At 35.5% G+C, this 18,684-nt stretch overlaps 1 protein-coding gene across 4 annotated transcripts in view; it reads right to left on the bottom strand.

Annotated features, from left to right (window-relative positions):
• Galk2 (galactokinase 2) overlaps positions 1–18,684 on the bottom strand; it is a 133,640-nt gene that overhangs the window by 72,304 nt on the left and 42,652 nt on the right. For all 4 annotated transcript variants that reach the window (XM_026391675.2, XM_026391667.2, XM_026391682.2 and 1 more), the window contains exon 5: positions 15,621–15,767. In XM_026391675.2, the coding sequence (XP_026247460.1) occupies positions 15,621–15,767 (147 nt within the window). The remainder of the gene's footprint in view (positions 1–15,620; positions 15,768–18,684) is intronic.

Below are 18,684 nucleotides of genomic sequence, written 5' to 3'. Positions count from 1 at the left end.
AATGGAATTAATTATTTACATACTTATACATGTATACAATATAAAAATATTTTTTCAACATAGTTCTCGAAACACTGGCCAGAGCAATTAGACAGACGAAAGAAATTAAAGGCATAAAGACAGGAAAAGAGGAACTTAAATTAGCACTGTTTGCGGATGTCATGATCCTATACCTAGCAGACCCAAGAGGTTCTACCCAGAAACTTCTAGATCTAGTAAATGAATTCAACAAAGTGGCAGGATATAAAATCAACATGCATAAATCAAAGGCATTCCTGTATATCAGTGACAAATCCACTGAAATGGAAATGAGGACAACCACCCCATTCACAATATCCTCAAAAAAAAATGAAATAATTGGGAATCAACCTAACAAAAGAGGTGAAGGACCACAAGAAGTGAATGAAAACAACAGAACCCTAAAGAGAGAAATGGAAAAAGACCTTAGAAGATGGAAAGATATACCTTGTTCATGGATAGGCAGAACTAACATCATTAAAATGGCGATATTACCAAAAGTACTCTATAGGTTTAATTCAATGCCAATCAAAATCCCAACGGTATTTCTCACAGAAATAGAAAAAGCAATAATGAAATTCATCTGGAAAAATAGGAGACCCAGATTAGCAAAAGTAATCCTAAGCAGGAAGAGTGAAACAGGCGGTATAGCGATTACCAGATTTTAAACTATACTACAGAGCAATAGTAACAAAAACTTCATGGTACTGGAACCAAAACAGGCAGGTAGACCAATGGTACAGAATAGAGGACACAGAAACCAATCCACAAAATTACAACTACCCTATATTAGACAAAGGTGATAAAAGCATGCAATGGAGAAAGGATAGCATCTTCAACAAATGGTGCTAGGAGAACTGGAAAGCCATATGCAACAAAATTAAATTGAATCCCTGTCTCTCACCATGCACAAAAGTTAACTCAAAATGGATTAAGGAGCTAGGAATCAAACCAGAAACTCTGTGTCTAATAGAAGAAAAAGTTTGCTCTAATCTCCATCTCATGGGGTTGGGCTCCAAATTCCTCAATAGGACACCTATAGCACAAGAGTTAAAATCAAGAACCAACAAATGGGACATACTCAAACTAAAAAGTTTTTTCTCAGCAAGAGAAACAATAAGAGAGGTAAATAGGGAGCCTACATCCTGGGAACAAATTTTTACCCCTCACACTTCAGATAGAGCCCTAATATCCAGAGTATACAAAGAACTCAAAAAATTAAACAATAAGAAAACAAATAACCCAATCAACAAATGGGCCAAGGATCTGAACAGACACTTCTCAGAGAAAGATATACAATCAATCAACAAATACATGAAAAAATGCTCACCATCTCTAGCAATCAGAGAAATGCAAATTAAAACCACTCTACAGTACAATCTCACCCCAGTAAGAAAGGCAGCCATTATGAAGTTAAACAACAACAAGTGCTGGCAAGGATGTGGGGAAAAGGGTACACTTGTACATTGCTGGTGGGACTGCAAATTGGTGTGGCTAATTTGGAATTATCAGTATGGAGATTCCTCAGAAAGCTAGGAATGGAACCACCATTCGACCCAGCTACTCCCCTTCTTGGACTAATCCCAAAAGACCTAAAATGTGCATACTACAGGGATACAGCGTCATCAATGTTCATAGCAGCACAATTCACAATAGCTAGACTGTGGAACCAACCTAGATGCCCTTCAATAGATGAATGGATAAAAAAAAAAATGTGGCATTTATACACAATGGAATATTACTCAGCACTAAAAAATAACAAAATCATGGCATTTGCAGGGAAATGGCTGGCATTAGAGCAGATTATGCTAAGTGAAGTCAGCCAATCCCTAAAAAAACAAATGCCGAATGTCTTCTTAGATATAAGTGGGGAGCGACTCAAAACAGAGCAGAGAGGAAGAGCATGAGAAGAAGATTACCATCAAACAGGGAGAGGTGGGAGGGAATGGGAGAGAGAGGGGGAACTGCACGGAAGATGGAAGGAGACCCACGTTGTTATACAAAAATACATATAAGAGGATGTGAGGCGAAGGGGAGGGAAAAAAATAAGAGAGAGAAAGAGAAATGAGTTACGGTAGATGGGGTAGAGGGAGGGGAGGGGAGGGAAGGGGAGGGGAGGAGGAATAGGAAGGGGATAGGAAGGGCAGCAGAATACAACAGACACTAGTATGGCAGTATGTATAAATGTGGCTGTATAATCAATGTGATCCTGCAATCTGTACACATGGAAATAATAAGAATTCATACCCCATTTGAAACAAATGTATGATATATGATATGTGAAGATCAATGTAATGTTTTGAGCAACTAATAAATTTCTGATGTTTAAAAAAAACAGAGAAAAAAATATATTTTTTGGTCAATTTTGTTCCTATCTATCTCCCCTTTCCCTCTCTTCCTATCACCTTCTGTCCTGGACCTCTATTCTACTGGTGTCTCTTCTATATTTTTGTGAGATACCCTCCACACCTTTTTTCTTTCCTTTTTTTATCTCTAGCTTCCACATATAAGATAAAACATATGACCCTTGACCTTCTGAGTTTAGTTTACTTCACTTAACATAATTGTCTCTAGTTCTATGCATTTCCCCGAAAATTACACAATTTTCTCTTCTTTATGACTGAATAAAATTCCATTGTGTAACCAATTTTCTTTATCCATTCATCCATTGATGGAAACCTAGGGTGTTCTATAGTTTGGCTATTGTGAATTGTGCTGCTGTAAACATGACTATATCACTATAGTATGCTTAGAATGCTGACTTTAATTTGTTAGGACAAACACCAAGGGATGGTATAGCTGGGTGATATGGTGGTTCCTAGGCTCTCTAGTAACCTCCATACTGATTCCATAGTACTCATGGAATTATAAGCATGTGCCACCATGCCTGCCGAGTATTTATTATTGATATTCTTGATGGTCATAATTCTAACTGGAGTGAGATGAAATATTGTGTTTTCAATTTGTATTTCCTTAATTGCTAGAGATGTTGAACTTTTTATGTATTTGTTGGTCATTTGTATTTCTTATTTTGAGAAGTATCTGCTTATTTCAGTTGCTCATTTATTGGTTGAATTATTTGGGATTTTGGTGGTTTTTTTAGTTCTTTAAATATTCTGGATATTCATCTTCTGTCAGAAGAGTAGCTAGCAAAGATTTTTTTCCCATTCTTAGATTCTCACAATTTTATTTCCTCTGATGTGCAGAAGCTTTTTAATTCGATGCCATCCCATTCATTAATTTTTGTTATTATTTCCTGAACTTTAGGAGTTCTGTTGAGGAAGTAGTTGCCTGCACCTATATGTTGGAGTGTCGATTCTATATTTTCTATGGCATAAAAATAAAACTATTTTTGGATGAAATACATCTGAGCTAGAATTCAAACAACTCTGTTCCAAGTGATTTGTCTTGGTCATGTTATATTCTCTAGCCTCAGTGTATTTCTCTGAAAAAATAAAATAATAATAAAATATGCTTTACAAAGCTACCATGGGAGAAATTGCATCTTTTAAACATCTAGGTGACTAATAGGAGGGGAAAGAGCATTTTTTAGGGTACATAAATTCTAACACAGAACCTTAAATTCTAATACAGAATGTTTTCAGTAGCAACCTCCAAGTTTTGTGTCTCTAAAACTGCAGTGCATACCTTAAATAGTCTCTAGATGTTAATCTTTTCCTTTTGAGTTACTTTCTCCTCCACATCATAGTTTGACTTCTTACTTTTCCCACAACACTTACAAAAATTCATCTAGTTACAAAAACTTCACTGACTGCTAATTTATTTTCCTACCTTACCTATGGTCTTGATAAACCCTTTCCCTAAACTTTTCTAAAATCTCCTACCAGGAAGGTCAGAGAACTGGAGGTATTGAGCCTATTTAACTGACTTACCCTGTGAAATTAAAAGGAGTGTTAATCTCACTCTCATTTTAGAAACAAAAATGAGGCATAGGAAGGTCATCACAAGTTACAGATAAAAATGGCCACAAAGGAGAATAAGGTCTAGACAGTCTTTCATCATCATCCTTACACTATCAAATATCAGTCTGGGGTCAGTGTAGTATAACACTTGACCAAGATGGTTCCCAACATGCCTGTGAAATATAAATGTAGGGAAAGAGATAAAAAGCAGTTCTGAATTTGGTAGGGAGATAACATGTCCTTGTATATTCATCATTTAGGTATTTTCAAGGCACACAATAAATGTAGTTGGTAAGGGCTATACACATGTGGTGCACTTAATATCACCTGCATTGTTCCAATTATTTTTTTTAAATACTGAATAATATTCAACTTTATTGCTGGGTGCAAGTCAAAGTTTGGAGGCCTCAAAACACAGTGACCTGTTAATGATACAGATCTACAATCACAATAAAAATTCAAAACACAGCCAGACATACATATAAATTTGTAGCAATACTCATTTCATTTGAAACCACTCAGAAACAGATCCATCCTCCTCCAATCTGCTATTCCCTAATTCATCTTGTTTGCCTTGGTTTATGCTAAAGGTAAACATGTATTTAGCTTAGGAAAGGAAATGGAAAAAAAAAACAAAGGTGACCTAAACAATCTCTGCAGAGCAAGCCTTCTAATATGCAATCAGATAGCTTAGTCACACCACCCAAGTAAATCCAAGTTACTCAAAATCTTTAAATAAATGATTCATTCCCCAATCCTACCTATTTTTTAAAAAGAATACATCCAGAGATACCAATACCATCCACATAACTGAAAGAAATAAGATTCTCTTTTTATTGATAAAACTATGTGAATGGCTTTGTATTTATATTACTAACTTAAAATTTCAAACGTATCGAAACACAGGCCACCCAGGGCTAACACTAAAGCTCCCTGGGTTTTGTACCAGTGAGCACATGGCTTTAGTCCATGTTCAACACTTAATTAAGAGATTCTTTTCAAAGATTGTATTCTGGATTTACCGTCTTCTCAGAGGCCGGCTGCTGCAGTTCATTAGCAGTCAACATCTGGCTGGAATGTTTTAAACTACTATTTTCCTTAGCTATAATATGGATGAAGTTTTTGTTATTTTAAGCAAACTTAAACAATGTCCTTGTATGGATTTCTAAAAATAATAATTAGTGACAGTGCAAATTGGTTTCTGATTTTTCTTATACCATGTTGCAAACTGCTATTAAAACATTCAAATTATACTCTAAATCTTTGGGTAATTGTTAAATTCTTTTTATTTTATAAAGTAGATTTTTTTTATAATGTAGATATGTCCTTAGTTTTTAAATACAAGGTCTCATTCTCAAAATTAACAATATTTCACTTAAATGCAGCTGTATACAAAGAAAAAACATAGCCTTAAAGTTTCTCAAGAAATTGGCCATTATAAACTCAGGAAAGTGAAAACTTGAACTTATTTGGCACAGAACACTGAACATTCCATGTATTCTGCTTCTCAACCTCGGAGGGCCCCAGCACAGTATGGATTTCAACTTCAAAAACACTTCTTTGAAAAGAGTATCAACTCGTGTCTATACAACCAATTTGCCCTTGAAATTCAGTTAACCAAATCTGTTCAGGGACTTAAGCAACTAGAAACCCTCCCTAAGTTTTTAAAAGGAATTTCATGAAGCTGCATAAGAATTTCTAGGCCTCAGCTGACACATATTTCTAAGTCTGGCTCAGAGAACTATTATAACACACACGTGGGTTCCCTCTGCCTGAAATGTTCCAGGGTCCCTCCCAGAGCTTTAAGTCAAGACACAGCCTTCTTTTCCTTTAAAATGTTCTTAAAACTTACTACTTACTTGAAATCTTCAGTTTAACTTCACCAAGGAGCCAATATTTTAGCCCTATTCCCCACTTACATATAAAACCCTTCACACCTTATATAAATTGATGCCCAATTAATAATCTTGTTAACATTTTACCATGCACATTTAAGTTCCAAAAGAACATTGACAATTTCTTTATTTTTATTCTTTCTCTAATATAGTTTCTTTCCTTGTCAGTATAGGGTACAAGTAGTATGGTACTCCTAGGAGAAATAACTAGTATAAGTCACATCTTGCTATCTGTAGCTCAGAGCCCTCCAATGGCTATTACATTTAAAACAAAAGGCAAAGACTACAACACCTCTCTCAGCTCACTTCCCACCACTGTGTCTCACTCCCTTTACCCCAGCACCCCAGTTACAGGGACCTCTGCTATTCCTGGAACAGAAGGAACTTATTTTAACCTTAGGCTTTTGCACTTGCTATTTCCTCTGCCTCCCTTCTCGGCTCATTCTCTCAGGTCTCTGTTCAAATGTTCTCTCCTTGGATACCTCATTGCACTGCCACACTCAAGTGAAGGTTTTATACTCAATACATATTCTGGTTTATTCAGAATCACATGAATTGTGTTTTGGTAAATTGCTCAAGATATCTACACATGTACTGTCCCCTTACCCTACTGTTTCTGGCTGGTCATTCAACTTTCATCAACCAAGGTAATAAAGGGTTTCTCCTCCTTAGGCTTTACTATGGGAGATACAGTTCAACCCTACACTCTTCTATTATACTTCCCAGATCTCCCAAAGTGGGTCTTCTGAATATCATTTGCTCAGCCCACCATATCATAAATTCAATGTACACCCCACCTCATCCCAGCAGAGGAAGGAATTTGTTGATTGAAGCCAGCCTAACACACCTTAGTACGAAGACTAGCTGTTAGCTGCAACCTGTTTCACAGGTCAGCTAGCTACCTCCAAGATCCTTAGGAGGAACTTTTTCCTTCTTTCTTGGGTTTCAAGTACAACTCCAAGAACAGGTAAAAACTGAACAAAAGTCTAGAATAACCTGAATCCAGGGTTAACAAAATATACAAATACCTTGCAGAATACTCCAGCAACTAAAGTTTTTCTGACTTTTGATACTTAAACTTCAAAGAACATTCATATCATAGCAATAACTCTTTTTGAGAAAAAAATGTACATTCACATGCTGAATCTTCAATACAGCAGTGTTAAAAAAAAACAGTAGGCAGAGTACTGGGATACTAGGAGTCAACAGAAAAAACAGATATTACTATGTAAAGTAACTGCTTGTTAACAAGCTTATTGTTTGATGTTCAAGAAAATTAGTGTGTTTTTCGTACAACTTCTCTGTTACTTACATAGAGAAAATTTTATTGTGTGTTTTTAACATTGTAGGAAACTAGAGGTTTTGAGTTGAGGAACAATGTGTTATACTTTTTGCTATTTAAAATAATAGTAAGTTGGGCTGGGGATGTGGCTCAAGCGGCAGCACACTCGCCTGGCATGCATGTGGCCCAGGTTTGATCCTCAGCACCACAAACAAACAAAGATGTTGTGTCCACCGAAAAACTAAAAAAATAAATAAATATTTAAAAATTCTCTCTCTCTCTCTCTTTAAAAAAAAATAAATAACAGTAAGTCTCTGCTTAATAATTTTATGCCGAGCATCTGGCTTTCAGAATGAACTACCGCCTTTAAATGGAAGATGCATGTATTTTCTTGGAATTTTTCACCCCAAACCTATGAACAAGCTTCTCCCTAGTACTTTCTGATTTGGTCATATTCCAGCAGCTCATCTATTCCCAACCTCTAGTTTTGATTCATTGAATCCCTTCTTCCCTCCTCATCTTCCAGTTCCCCTGACAGTGCTCATTCAGGATATCCACTGCCTCTTTTCATTCTGTTCATTTATCCTTTCTATCCTTTCTTTATTTTATTTTTTCCAAGGAGATAATATACATAATCTATAAGAATAGGTGGAGCTAAAAGCATTAAAACAATAATAAAAGCAGTCTCTAGTTCTGAACCTCTCATCCCTATCCCCAGCGTGGTGTGCAGAGAGGCAAATATTTTCAACTTTTTGCTTTTGTTTCAAATTACCAAATAATCGAGTAAAACATTATTTCCTGGGATCCACTTTACACTTCATCTATTGCTTTCTTATTATGGTATGAGGATTTGAGCTATCTTAGAGCCACCCTTCCCCTACCAGTCCCAGCTTTCTAAACAAAGTGATGCCAAAAAAATTTTGTTTAAAACATTGTTCAGTGTGTTACTTATTGAAATTATTGTTCATAGATGAGCCAAACACTGGAAATTTATTGATTTTCTTTCTAGTACAAATGTTTTCCTATATTTAATACTGGCTTATATACTTAGCATTATTTGTATATCTAGCTAAGCCTTCTCATACCCTATGATAGCTTTGTAAAAGCACCCTAATCCATTTCTCCACATGGTTGAATGTTTATTTATCAATTCTCTCTTTTTTTTTTAACTGATAAGGCTTATCAGTTAGTTCCATTTCTTCCCCTCCCTCTTTTCATTTTAATCTGTGCTGTTTTCTAAACTGCTTGATATTATGGGTATTGTGTTGGGATTTCCAGTGTTCAATAAATACCCATTTATTCTCTCCTGCATAGCATTTTCCATTTCCTAGTTTCAATATCATTTTCTTTCTTGGTTCTCTCTCTGATTTGATTATGTCCCTCTCAACTTTCAGAATTTGCATGTTGAAAATGTCTTGTATATCTTCACATTTGATTAGCTCATTTAAACAGATATTCTAGGCTAAAATTCATTGATATTTTAAAGACATTACTCTGTTGCCTTCTTCCAAAGCTGTATCTGAGAAATTAATTTTCATTCTTGATCCATTGATTGTGATCTCTTTCCTTTCTTTTCTTTTGCCTTCTCAATCAACTTATAGTGTGTTTTCTATTAACACTTGAGTTTCCAAATTCAAAATTCCCAGAGGATATGCTTTGGTTTAGTCTTTTTCATTTATTATGCAAATATCAAATGAGCCCTTTCAATCTGAGGAGTCACATTTTCACTTTGGAGACATACTATTTTTTTTAAAAAAATAATAATTTTCTAATGGCAGTTTCATCTGTTTCTCCTTACTAACTGGAGATTTTCTGAGATTGATCCATAAAATCTGTTTTTCTCTCTTATTATCCATCTCTTTTTTCCCTATTTTAACAGATCTTCCAATCCTTATGTTTTGGGTATCATATTTGTAATATCCAAAAGTTCCATCTCATTGTTCTTTTATTTTTTTAATTATACTTTTTTTGAGGATTTAACATTTCATTTTATCTTTGAAGCATTCTTCGGCTCTCAGCATTGTCTGTGTCCTCTGAATTCCTGCTTTTTCTTTGTTTCTTCATTTTGTTCATTTGTTTAATTTTGGAAGATTTCTTCCAAAATCTGATTAATCTTTGCTGCCCTATCATATTTAAGAATGACTCACTAAGGGGCTGGAGCTGGGGCTCATCGGTGGAGCACTTGCCTCACATGTGTGAGGCACTGGGTTCGATCCTCAACACCACATAAAAATAAATAAGTAAAATAAAGGTATTGTGTCCAACTACAACTAAAAAATAAATATTAAAAAAAAAGATTCACTAAACAGCTGATGTAGAAGCTTTGAAAAATGGGCTTCTAACGGGGATCACAGAGTAGCTGGAGAATTTTTATGGTGAGGGAAGTGGGTGGCAGTCACCAAATGTCAGTATCTAGACCAAATGTCAGATTTTTCTATGGGACAGCTCCATTTCTTCTAAGAAGGACCCTCTAACAATCCTGGTGGGATGTAGGGTGGTAAGACTGTCAGTGTGCTACAGCTAAACAGAGGAAGGAAATTCCTCTGTTCAGATGTGTTGTGTCCTACAATCCCCTATGTATTGTCTTGCCTTTCTCAGTGTTCAGAGTTCCCAAGAGCAGAAGATCTCTTGGTTTTTTTACAGAGATTCCTGCATATATAGAAGAAATGGTCCCAGGTAGGAAAGGACTTTGAGGGTCTACTAATCCTCAAAAAGACTTTCAAATAAAAACCACTCACCAAATTACCCTCCTTTCTTCCTACTCCTTCCAGAGAGCTGTGGGATGAGTCAGCTACTTCCATCTATATCTCCTTCCACAGGCACTTGGCTTTGACCTTTCTCCATCCTGCCAAGTCATGCACCATTCTTCCATCCACTTTCCATCTTTGTGGTTAAGGGCTATTTATGTCTCCTTGTTTTATCAAAGACAGAGTTTATACTCCCTTTTCTTTATTTTCCCTATTGCTTGCGGATGACTTTTTAGAAAAAAAAAAAAAAGACTGAATAAAAGACAGAAAGGAAGAATAAATAAGACTTTATTTTGCCATCTTGAAGCCAGAAATCTCTAGTCCTTTTTCATAACTATTTTATCACCACATTCTCTTTTCTACCAATATCATTCTGGTTCATAATTCTGGCTTCTGGATCACAGTGTGGCTAAACATTTTGTTAGGCTGATTTCAGACATGTGACAGGTTATTAATGAAATAATAATTTCCACATATACTTATCATATCCCATGTGCAGTAGTTGCTATCTACAACTAAATGAGGTCCACTCAATATAAAATAATTGAGAGGGCATTAGTCATCAATCTCCTGTAGAATTCAGTATACATGTCAAACACGCATATTATTCTGTTTGTTCCCCTGCCCCTCCATTCTTACACTTCTCTTTACCCCAGGAGGCTGACATCTATGAACAACTCCTTCACCCATTTCCATTTATTGCCATTTCCAACCATGTCACTCTTTTTTCCCCTGCCTTGCTGGCAAAATGTAGAGAGAGATTATTCCAGAGTCTCAGCTCTTAAAGTTTAATGGCTTCCAGCTTCACAAGGAAACCCTACCTAGTTGGTTCCCTTGATCCTTAATAAATAATTACTTTATTAAACTCTCTTCAGTTATACCCAATGTGCCATTTTTTTCCTGCTGGGACACTAACTGATACATCAATAAAAAAGAAGATTTGGGGCTGGGGTTGTGACTCAGTGATAGAGCGCTTGCCTAGCATGCACGAGGCACTGGGTTTGATCCTCAGCACCACATAAATGTAAAATAAAGATATTGTGTCCACCTAAAAATAAAAATAAAAGAAAGAAGATATTATACTAGTTCATCTCTAAAATTCCTTGAGTCCTTATGCTCTATGATTTTTATAATTCACATATACAATTGGCACTTAATTAAAGACTCTAAGAAAATTACAGGCTTCCTTTTGATCAAGATTCTGTCTCACTCCAGGATTTAAAAAAAAAAAAAAAAAAGAACTCTCCATAAAATTATGCTCAGCCCATAGAAAATATTAGTATTGTTAGTATAACTTAAACTAGCAGGGAAAGCCAGGATATACATACCATTCCCTTTATGTTGTAGGTATTTTAGTTACAAATTCCAGTAAAAATATATTTGCTATTTTTTGCTTGGAAAACAGAGACAGTCAGAATTAATTCCAAGAGTTCAAGTGTTTATTTATCTTTTTTTTTTCTTTTGCATTAGACATTCATATTATCAAGAGTCAGAAAAATGCAAAAAAAAAATTAGTTTCACCAGTTCTCCCATTAAAAAAGTGAATTCCCATATGGAAAAATAAAAGACCCAGAATAGCAAAAGCAACTCTAAGCAGGAAGTGTGAATCAGGCGGTATAGCAATACCAGATTTCAAACTATACTACAGAGCAATAGTAACAAAAACAGCATGGTACTGGTACCAAAACAGGCGGGTGGACCAATGGTACAGAATAGAGGACACAGAGACTAATCCACAAAGTTACAACTATCTTATATTTGATAAAGGGGCTAAAAGCATGCAGTGGAGGAGGGATAGCATCTTTAACAAATGGTGCTGGGAAAACTGGAAATCCATATGCAACAAAATGAAACTGAATCCCCTTCTCTCGCCATGTACAAAAGTTAACTCAAAATGGATCAAGGAGCTTGATATCAAATCAGAGACTCTGCGTCTGATAGAAGAAAAAGTTGGCTCCGATCTACATATTGTGGGGTCGGGCTCCAAATTTCTTAATAGGACACCCATAGCACAAGAGTTAATGACTAGAATCAACAAATGGGACTTACTCAAACTAAAAAGTTTTTTCTCAGCAAGAGAAACAATAAGAGAGGTAAGTAGAGAGCCTACATCATGGGAACAAATTTTCACTCCTCACACTTCATATAGAGCCCTAATATCCAGAGTATACAAAGAACTCAAAAAATTAAACAAGAAAACAAATAACCCAGTCAACAAATGGGCCAAGGACCTGAACAGACACTTCTCAGAGGAGGACATACAATCAATCAACAAATACATGAAAAAATGCTCACCATCTCTAGCAGTCAGAGAAATGCAAATCAAAACCACCCTAAGATACCATCTCACTCCAGTAAGATTGGCAGCCATTATGAAGTCAAACAACAACAAGTGCTGGCGAGGATGTGGGGAAAAGGGTACACTTGTACATTGCTGGTGGGGCTGCAAATTGGTGCGGCCAATTTGGAAAGCAGTATGTAGATTCCTGGGAAAGCTGGGAATGGAACCACCATTTGACCCAGCTATTCCCCTTCTTGGACTATTCCCTAAAGACCTTAAAAGAGAGTACTATAGGGACACTGCTACAACAATGTTCATAGCAGCACAATTCACAATAGCTAGACTGTGGAACCAACCTAGATGCCCTTCAATAGATGAATGGATAAAAAAAAAAATGTGGCATTTATACACAATGGAGTATTACTCTGCACTAAAAAATGACAAAATCATGGAATTTGCAGGGAAATGGATGGCACTAGAGCAGATTATGCTAAGTGAAGCTAGCCAATCCCTTAAAAATAAATGCCAAATGTCTTCATTGATATAAGGAGAGCAACTAAAAACAGAATAGAGAGGAAGAGCATGAGAAGAAGATCACCACTAAACAGGGACGAGAGGAGGGAGGGAAAGAGAGAGAGAAGGGAAATTGCATGGTAAAGGAAGGAGATCCTCATTGTTATACAAAATTACATGTAAGAGGAAGTGAGGGGAAAGGGGAAAAATAAACATGAGAGAGAAATGAATTACAGTAGATGGGGTAGGGAGAGAAGAAGGAAAGGGAGGGGAGGGGGGATAGTAGAGGATAGGAAAGGCAGCAGAATACAACATACACTAGTATGGCAGTAGGTAAAAAAGTGGATGTGTAACTGATGTGAATCTGCAATATGTATATAGGGTAAAAATGGGAGTTCATAATCCGCTTGAATCAAATGTATGAAATATGATATGTCAACAGCTTTGTAATGTTTTGAACAACTAATAAAAAAAATTTTAGTATCAAAAAAAAAGTGAATTCCTTAACTTCAAATCTCTCTCCAGATATCAAATTATCTCTTTCCATGAATAGCCAGGAATTTTTGATCCAACAAACTTTTCCACTTTCTTACCTCTCATAGACCCTTCAACCCATTCCTGTCCTAAATTGTTCTTGCCATGGTTTTATTCAACTTCTTTGTTGCTATATTAAATGACTACTTCTCAGGCCTGTCTTGCTTAACCTCTTGACAGCAGTGGACAACATTGCCTTTCATTTCATGAAACATTCTCTTCCTTGTCTTTGCTGTTGGTTCACCTTTCTGGTTTTCCTACTTCTTAGACTTCTTCAGTGAACATCTCTTCTTCTGCCCATCTCTTACATGTTAATGCTTATTGGGGTTCTGTCCTAGTCTCCCTTTTCCTTCCATCTATACTCCACCACTGGATGTTCTCATCCCCTCCAATGGCTTCAAAAGTCAATTATATATTTAATAGTTCTTATATTGATCATCTCAGGTCCAGATCTCCCTTCCTCACCTTCAGAGTTTGTTTGTTTGTTTGTTTGTTTTTGCAGTTCTGTGGTTTTAACCCAGGGCCTTGAACATGTACACAATGCTCTACCTTGGAGCTACATCCCCAGCACTCCACAGATTTGTTTTCATTAACTAAATACTTTAAAGCTCCATTAGTATGCACGAAAGATTCCTCACACTCCATGTTTCAGCTTCCCCTCTAACCTAATTTCCATCTATATTTCTTATTCCAATGAATCACACCAAGTCAGAAACCTGAACCTAATCCTTGATTCTTTGCTTTCCCTATCCCCATACCCAGTGACCAAATCCTACTGATTCTGTCCAAGATATACCTTGACTCTATTATCCAGTTCTCTCCATTCTCACTACCATTATTCCAGACCAAATCACTTCCCTACTGTTAATATTGTTACCCTCAAATCAAGACTTCATAACATAGCTAGCATGATTTTTCTAAAACATAGTTGCAATTATGTTACCCTCTTCCTAAAACCCTGCAGTGGTTTCCTACTACTTTCAAGATGAAACCCTCAACATGGTTTACAAAGCCCAGTATCTTATCTCAAAACCAGTACCCAATTACCATATGCTCCAGCCATAATGAGTCCCTTTTAGTTCCTCCAACAAGCCATGAACATTCTTACTCTAGATAATTTACATTATTTTCCCTCAACCTAATAAATGTTTATCTAATGTTATCAGTGTTATACCATTAGTATTTCTTGACTAGCATCTACAGTTCCTTGAATGCTTGATACCTTAGCTTTGATCCTGTTCTCTCTAGGTCTGGGTTAGATTTGCTTCCATAGCATGCTAATTATCCATTTATCACATTCTATTATAATTACCTATTTACTTATCTTTTTTAGATCATTAGTATGACAAGGGTAAAGATTATGCCTATTACATCTCCAATGCTTTGAATGCTACATAATACAAAGTGGCCACTAAAAATGATTGAATAATGAACAAACCAACTATCAGATTAAAAGTTGTACTCAGGAAGGCATATTTTACATAGATACTTCCTTTCCCTCCCTTTCTTCTCATAAAACAAATACAAAGTAAGCTATCCTTTCCCCCAATAAACCATTACTTACAAAGGTATAATAATGGATATCTACACATAAAAATTGAATAGAATTCTGAATCTTTGCTTTCTCCTTCATTTCTCCTTGTGTGCCTATATATAAAATTTTCAAGCTGAAAGTTTAAACATGCTTTAAAGAAACTAAGCTGTGGTTGACTTTCTCTTGATCTGCCTGATGCCCAATCTGTTCCCAAATCATCTGTAAACTTGATAGTTTATACATGGAATAAAAAGAACTTATAAGAACACTTTATTTGAACCAGAACACCAAGTGTTAATTAAAGCTGAGCACACCTGCTCTGAACTGAAAAGTCAGAGATTTATGTGAACTTATAAAGTTATGGCTTTCTGACCTCTTGTAGGATTTATATTTCCTTTAAATAAGCATTTTCCCTTTGAAATGCAATTTTTTAAGTTTATTTCAGTGACTAACCTACTCACATAAACAAATACGCTGCTCACTTCCTTTATTACCTATTCTTTACCCTTTTTACCCACTGCTTGTCAAATATTTAATTTAAAGTTTTGGGTGAAAATAAGCAGGCCCAACCATGAGGACTAGAATTTCTTGTTCTAAATTAACTTGTTAATGAGGTAACCTTTAAAAAAAAATCCTTGCATTCAAAAACCATATTTAATCAAGAGTATTTTAATACAGTAATTCATAGACCTGTTCACTCAGTTTGGAAAATATCAGTTACCTTATAGTGTTTTATCACAGGCAAGACTTCTTAGGCTGCAGTGTTTATCTACATATGTAGTCCTTTCAAATAAGACAAAGTTTTTCAATCAAGGAAGACATTCTGATTTTGAGATTTGGATGCTAATGCCTTAAAAGAGGATTCTGTGAGGTTTATTATGAAAGGCAATTACCTTAGATAGGTTCATTCCCAGCACTGTAAGTGTCACTAAGCCAGCACAACAGACCAAAGCACTAGAGCTGGAGAGGCCAGAACTTGGTGGGATATTTCCATCTACCAGGCAGTTCATTCCAGTCAGGTTACTAAGACCAAAGTGTTCCTAGAAATATAAGGAAAAATAGCAATAGTAGTTTCATAGTTGAATTCAGTGAGTATCAAAATCTTCTTCCAAAAGTTTACCAATAAGGGCTGGGGCTGGGGCTCAGTGGTAGAGTCCTCGCCTAGCATGCAGGAGGCACTGGGTTCGATCCTCAGCACCACATAGAAATAAAATAAAGATATTGTATCCACCTAAAACTAAAAATTAAATATTTTTTTAAAAGTTTATCAACAAATTTACTATCACATTTGTAGAAACTAGTTATATGATTCAAAGTAGTGGAGACGACACATGATATTTGATTTAATGGCTCTTGCCCTTAGACTAAGGTCATCTGAAGATTATTTTTTCCTTTTTTCATCAAAAAGCTACTGATTCATTTCCTGAAATTGCCATGAATGTTCTTTTTCTTGACTATTGATTTGAACAAATATGGAAAAAATACAAAAAGTAGTTATAATTAAGCTTACCAAAAACAAGAAATACACAATCATTAGCAAGGTAGGTTAAAAACTGTGGCTCACATCATCAGCACTGTTATTATAAACATGCCTACACAGTGGCATGTTTCCATGGAGTATCTTGCTTCGAAAGCCGTCTGAAGAAAAAGAGCTCCAAACTTTCTCAGTACTATCTTACTTATTTAAAAAAAAAAAAAAAAAAAAAAAAAAAAAGCCTAAGCACCAGCAAATTCAGAGACTTTTCCAAGATCACACATAGGAACCTGGGAGTAGGGCCCAGGTCTCTGATTCCCAGTTGAGAACTTCTCTCCCACAGTTAGAAACCTAGGCCAGCATACTGTCACCATGATTTAATATAAGTCAGCTATATGAGGAAATCCAGATTTTTTAGTAGAGTTTATAGATACAATCTAGCCATATGGTAGCTATAAAGACAGTCAAATTATAATTCAACCACAAATGAGAATGCAGACTCCAAATGAGGCAGGAAAACTGTTTCTACAAATCAGACTCTGACTTAAAAGGTGGAAAGTTCTGGGGCTGGGGTTGTGGCTCATCTAGCACGTACGAGGCCCTGGGTTCGATCCTCAGCACCACATAAAAATAAATAAATAAAATAAAGGTATAAAATAAATAAATAAGGGTGGAAAGTTCTAACATACTTACAGGAATATCTAAGACTAGGACACTTTGGATGATATTGCAACCTTTGTGGAATAGGATTAAAAATAAATTTAAAGTTACCTCCTCCTTAAGAAAAAGTACCATCATCTTCACAAATTACTCAAACAACTCAAGACCAAAGAATGAAATACTATTATATTGCCTAATTATGCATTTCATCAGACATATTATTCTAGGGAGAAATTTCAATAAACTAGTTAGAATAACCAAAGTAACAACAAAACTCTGCAAATAAAAGAGTTTTTCTTCTTAATTTTTTTGTCCTTTTTTCTTAGTTGGCAAAACTCATGCACCACAAAAGAAGAGATTCACTTGGATGTACTTCTCTTCTTGATTTCAAGTCATCTAAAAATTTCCTTCCAGAAATACAAACAAATTATAAACTGAAACACTGCTATTGCCAATGCCCTTTCATACCAAACATCAGACAGCTTGTTTTAAAAAAGTAATCCTTGGAAAATTCTATATATTTAACTATAAACTGATCCACAGGGTGTCTTGAATGTGAATCATACTTACAAACTTATCACGCAATGTTTAAATTAAAATGTACAACAGATTCAAAAACGCACATGAGTTGTGCCAAATTCTGTAATAGCTCTATCCCAAAAGGATAACATGTTCAATTTCACATAAACAGATTATCCTCTGGAACTTTCTAGTATTAAGATTTCTGAACAGGCTAACATTTAAATTGCTCTTCTGCCAAAAGTTCATTGTACAAACCTGCTTTTCTACACATAAGTTGTCAAACCAAAGAGGCAGGCTTTAAACCCTAGAAGGCTCAAAAGCAACACAAAACAACAATCATTATTTAGGCCTCTTTATCCATCTGCTACAAAAAAATCATGTTGTTATAAGAAGATCTTTTATTGCATTTGCCAGGCAAACACTTCCAAATTCCCACTAATGTATAGGATAAGCCAGATGATTTTAGGATTAAAACCCACCAATAATTTCTCCCATAAGTTATGACCTTGTGTCTGGGAGAGAGACACATACACAACAAAGAAATGAATATGGTAACTCTAAGACCAGAATTAGAGTATAGGACTACACATCAGATAAAATTTTGATGCATTTCTGTAATGACAGGTCATTAAGTTCTAGGCTACTCCTGACAAAGTTTCAGAAAGGACCAGCAGGCAGTTAGGAACACAAGGTCTCTAAAATCTAGGTTAGCTTGTTTATTACTGACTCACTTCTTAATATCATTGACCTATGATTCTAAACAAGAGTCACTACATCTAAAACACATACTGAAATATGAAAGTCGTTCTAAAAACAGCAAATATTGATTTTTCTGTTTGTCTTCATACTTTTTTAATTATAAGAGAAAATAGAGATATCATTCATACTTTTTTAATTGTGAGAGAAAATGGAGATATACATTTTCCTGTTCTCGCACATGGCATTAGAGATTTTCAAGGTAATTATTTAATGTTTCTAGGACACTACTTGTACAAATACATTTCACTACATCTTGTTTTTAACCCTACCTGGAGTCGCAATAATAATACTAGTTAGTATTTAATGAAGTCCTACAAGCATCAAGAACTCTGTCATCCTTGTAACAACTCTTTTGGGATAGCAGTGACATCATTTTACAGGTAAATCTGAGACTTAGGTTAAATTAATATAGCTGGATAGAGCCCAGATTGAAACCTGGGGCTGTCCAACCCTAAATCCTTACAATATACTTCTATATATCCAAAGAAAAAACTATAAATAATTTATTAGAATATATCCTTAACAGAAAACATGACTTAAAA

This window comes from Urocitellus parryii, chromosome 6 (assembly GCF_045843805.1).
Source record: "Urocitellus parryii isolate mUroPar1 chromosome 6, mUroPar1.hap1, whole genome shotgun sequence".
NCBI lineage: Eukaryota > Metazoa > Chordata > Mammalia > Rodentia > Sciuridae > Urocitellus > Urocitellus parryii.
This window is presented reverse-complemented; position numbering and strand designations above follow the sequence as displayed.